The sequence below is a fragment of the Pangasianodon hypophthalmus genome, chromosome 21 (assembly GCF_027358585.1).
Source record: "Pangasianodon hypophthalmus isolate fPanHyp1 chromosome 21, fPanHyp1.pri, whole genome shotgun sequence".
Classification (NCBI taxonomy): Eukaryota; Metazoa; Chordata; class Actinopteri; order Siluriformes; family Pangasiidae; genus Pangasianodon; species Pangasianodon hypophthalmus.
The window spans coordinates 688,229-693,228 of NC_069730.1; the positions used below are offsets into that span (position 1 = coordinate 688,229).

Genomic DNA, 5,000 nt, shown 5'->3' on the forward strand with positions numbered 1-5,000 from the left:
GACATATAGAACAGTGAACACACACACACACACACACGTACGTACATCACTTATCCACCAAACACTTGGTTTTTTATGTAAAAATACATATTACTTCTCAAACTCTTTGTCCTTTACAAAAACGAACAAAGACAAACTGGCCATTAACAACTTTCACAGGTTTATATTAATGCTCTCGGTCTAATACGTTATCGTTTCTATAGCAACAGCTCATTCACAGGGACGTGTACAGCGGACGCTCCACTGATAATAAGTGAATTTAAAATGTGTGTAATCGTTCATATGGTGATGTTTTCTGTAAGGAGATGTTTATTTAAAATTTAGGGAAGGAGTCTCCAGTGTTAGAGCTTTGGATGCGATATGATGATGTATAATATATAATGATCTGTATTGTGATAAATTCACAGTCACAATGCTCAGTTTTTTCCGGGATAAGTCCTACAGCGATCCTGTCTGGAGTCAGCAGGGATGTAATCGAATACGAATAAATAATTCGGAATGAACAGATGATACGAATACGAGGCGCACTGTTCATTTCTATTTGTGCTTTGGAGCTGAGAGTAACTCTCCTGGAGTCTACAAACAATGATTATTCATTCATTTTTAAAATATTAACTTGTACTTTTAATGTGCTAATTAAAATTTTCCCGGAAAATCGTACAGTTATTATAATGAACCCTGTTTAGACTCGCAGCAGCAGCGCGTCCGGCTTCGTAGCAGATTCTGATCTTTCTGGAAAGTAACAAACCCAAAATCTAAAGAAAATCAGATAAAATATTATTAAATGGCTATTTTTTTATCGACTATAAACAACAGTTTTTTGTCTCGTTCAGGAGATCACAAGTTCGAATCCTGATGATGCTGCAGCCGTCTGTGGCCAAGAGAGAAAAAGTGGTGGGAGGGGCATACTCTCTGCTCCCTGTCAATCACAGTGACTCTAGCCAATCGTGTGCATCTGTGAGCTCGTGTATGTGGAAGAGGGCAGAGCGCATTCCTTCGAGTGTGTTACGCCGCATGAGCAGCAGCGAGAAAAGATGCAATTGGCTTCACGTGACTCAGAGGAAGCACGTGTCAGTAGCTGTCGTATGATTGGGTAGAGCTGACTGGTGGGCGGAGATTTTCCAAGATTGTCCAATCAATATGGGGATAAAACGGTGAAAAATCCATAAAAGGGCGTCTGGTTCCGAGTGATAATGAACTGGAGAGATGTAGCTGAGTTTGAGGAACAAGTTCAGAATTTGTGAATGAAAAAAATGATTTCTTGTTTGTTTGTTTTTTCTCTGTGTTTTCGAGTGAGTTGCACTACTGTAGTTAGTCACGATGTTGGATTGGAGCTGGAATTTCAGATCCTTCCAGACGTTTTTCTGACGTCATTAAGCTTTTGATTTTTTTCTTTTGACTTCTTTACTGTCTGTCCTACACCCCGGTGTGTTTACAGGCCACACAGCGAGTGTGTGAGAGCCAGCAGTCTGTAAATATCAAACAGATTATTAGAGAAGAGAGGCAGCTTTTACTGTGACTCAGACAGCACTCAGGCATTATTTACTCAAGAGTGTGTGTGTGTTTGTGTGTGTGTGTGTGTGTGTGTGTGTGTGTTCTCAGATTCGCCGCTTTAGAGACTCAAAGAAAAACACAGCAGAGGAGGATGAAGAAGTGCAAGAGGTCAATGACACACACACACACACACACACACAGGTGTTTAAACAGAGCCCCTGAGACAACCATCAGAGCTCCAGAGTTTAAATCCTGACATTAAATTCTACACTTTTTTTTTAAATTTTATTTATTTATTTTTTTTTTTTTTTACAGTCGTGTTTGTTTATAACATGATGTAACAACACACACACACACACACACACACACACACACACGCACAGCGAGTCCGAGCGGTCGTTATGAGTGTGTGAATGATCCAGGTGTTCACGCTGCCGCTGTGTTTAGGCGATTAACCGGGCGAGAGCTCACAGAGACCACGCCGATCCTGTAAGAGACGCCGATTTCGACCAGTTAGGTGAACCAGCTGACGTTGCCATGGATTCTGATGAGGACGACGCCCCCATGCCGCCGGTTCGGGGAAGAGGGCGGGGCTCCAGAGCGAGAGGAGGGAGGGGCCAAAGCAGTGCAGCGAGAGGAAGAGCGCGAGGTATACACACACACACAAACACGTACACACTCCGGCCGGAGTCCAATTTGTCTGTATATTAAATCTGACTAACGAGACTCCGGCACTTTGTCCTCCATGTTTGTTTTTCTGAGCTGCGATCTGATTGGTCAGGAGGTAAAAACACATTTTTAATGTCACTAGAAGCTCTTCTGAAAGGTTTAACTTTTTCCAGTGTGACAAAATGAACACAGGCAAAGGCGCTTTTTAAAGATACAATAATAATAATAATAATAATAATAAAGTCACACTCTTCTGCTGTTGCCTAGCAACCAGTGAAAAACCTGTGCTGTTATCAGATATGATATCACAGCTAGGATGATTTTCAGCCAATCAGAACTAACCGTTGTGTAATATTCCGTACTGTATCACTGTCCCGATCGCGATCCCGTCGGATTTCCACTTTCCTGTTGTTCCTGAACTTCCTGCTTTACACGATAATATTAACGCTAATGTTAACGTGCGGCTGTGAGCGAGACTCTACGTGACTGACTCAACATCTTAAAGCGTCGGTCTTTCACCAGCTGAAACATTTCGCTCCGTAAATGTCAGGGTTTTTTATTTTTGATTATTTCTGATTGCAGCTAATTAACATCAGTAGAATTAATTTCACTCAAGCTGCAGGGAACAAACATCAGAGAAATGAGAGAAATTAAACCTTCTTCTTCTAAATGTCACTTTTTTTAACTCGTTCGTAAATTTCATTTTAGATTTCAGTTCAGATTTCATGTAACACACACACGAGCTGAGACTTTCACAGTTTAGCGTGAAAAGATGATCCGATCATTCGTGATCCGTGATCAGAATTTATTTATTTATTTATTTATTGAGACAAACTTGTGTTCTTCAGAATGACGTTTGTGCCTCTAGGATTTGGATTTCGTAGATCTGAATTTTTATGATTTGTTTTAAAATTCTATCTCAGATTTTAAAGTTGAATTCATTCAAATTAAATTTTTATGTAAAATATTCTGTTGTGCAAAATTCTCAAGTGAATGTAGGTGACTCCGAGCGTTCTACATCAGATTTGGTTTAAAATCTAAACAACGATGCGTTTGAGCACTTCAGAAAATAAACAAACACATTTCAGCCAATCAGCAGCCAAGAAATCAAGACCCTGATTAATCTGAATTTAAAATGTAATTTTAGATATTTTTTTTTAGAACTGATTTATTTTAAAAGCTAAATATAAAAATTCTTAGGCCAGAAAGTTGATGCGTCTCAGGACTGACGTGTCGTTTAAATTACGAATTTATTTATATTTTAGGAAAAAGAAGCAGCTAAATTCATTATACAATATTGTGTGAGTGAACACACACCTGTCGCATCTACAGTCCATCGTTTTATAACATTATTTATTTTTGTTTTAATAATTACAGAATATTTATTAGCAGCTGATTTGATCTTACGATTTTAAAAAATATATATATTTTTTATTTTTAAAGAATCATTTTCCTTTCTTTTTCAGTGCTAAATAATTTATTTTCATGGACGTTAAATGCAAAAGTACGTACTGTTTTTCTAGAAATTTCCTACCAAACCTAGCTGTGTGTAGAGACGTCTTTATTTAGTATTAGACATTTTGAGAAAAAAATAAATAAAATAGGAAAGAGTGAGCAATAGGAGAAAAGTATTCATTTATAAAGACCTGATATTAAATAAAGACATATTAATTAGAAAATTAATTATTTTTAAATATCTGTTTGAACTATGCTGCTCTTATTGTGTGTTGTTTCTCTTGTCGTACTGTAATGTGTCCTTGTCCTTGAATGTTATGAAAAATGCCATCAATAAAATGTATTATTATTTATTTATTTTTATTCTAAAGTGGTCTGATCGCTAAAAAGTCATTTCAGGATAAATAAAGAGCTCTTGTGAGAGTGGAGGTTAAATCTGTGCTGAGGGTGAAACTCGGACGTTATAACGTCTTTAACCTCGATTTTAAAAAGCGGCTCATTAACATCAGCATCGTAGAATAATTTCACACGGATCTTTTGCTAATTCCAGGAGAGAGATAAAAGCTGGAAGCTTGTTTTTCCTTGTTGTGTGTAACGTCATGGAATGAAGTGTTTCCGTTAGGGGACAAACGTTTCTATCTTCACAGTTCCTAAAGTTAACTTCATTCAGATTCACTGAGTGAAGAATTAGAAGGTTATAAAATATTCTTAATGCGTCGCTTTTTCTCAACTCTCCTCTCACAGACACTCTCACATCTCGAACATAATTTCCTTCAGTCACTTACTTCTGAGAAGATAATAATAAAAAAGAGTGGATCATTTCCACTGCACCAGCACTCACATCACATTCCCCCCACCGGGGAAGCGGCGCAGAACCCAAACAGAACTCGGGCAGAACGTCTGCTAAGAGGAAAGTCACAGCGTGAGACGGAGACACTGCGAGCCACCGGAGTGGGTTTTAATCACAAAGATTTCTCTGCAGCGATTTAAAGGTCACACCGAGGTCCTTAATGGTGGCGAAAAAAAGAAAACAGCATGAAGATGAGAACTCGGCCGTGTGACTCGCAGAAATAACTCTAAACCTTCGGCTCTGTGTTATAACCTGTTTATTATTAACCCTTTCCTGCACCGTGTGCGCGTTCACATTCCGGCTGGTTTCAGGAAAATATGAAATATAAAATATAATATATAAAGATATGAAATATATCACTTGAGAGTGTTACAGTAATTTAACACAAATCCTGAATCCGCTATTTGCTGTCCTCAGTGTCTCTCCTTTAACTTTACACACAAAATCCCAAATTAAACAACAACAAAAACATTGTGAACACCTTCACTTTTTAAAACTATTTATTTAAATTATTATTATTATTATTATAGAT

General features: G+C 37.8%; 1 protein-coding gene across 3 annotated transcripts in view; it reads left to right on the forward strand.

Annotated features, from left to right (window-relative positions):
* The window catches only part of mre11a (MRE11 homolog A, double strand break repair nuclease), a 65,869-nt gene that overhangs the window by 36,819 nt on the left and 24,050 nt on the right, over window positions 1-5,000 (forward strand). For all 3 annotated transcript variants that reach the window (XM_034314814.2, XM_034314815.2, XM_034314816.2), the window contains exons 14-15: window positions 1,603-1,662; window positions 1,942-2,143. In XM_034314814.2, coding sequence (XP_034170705.2) covers window positions 1,603-1,662; window positions 1,942-2,143 — 262 coding nt within the window. The remainder of the gene's footprint in view (window positions 1-1,602; window positions 1,663-1,941; window positions 2,144-5,000) is intronic.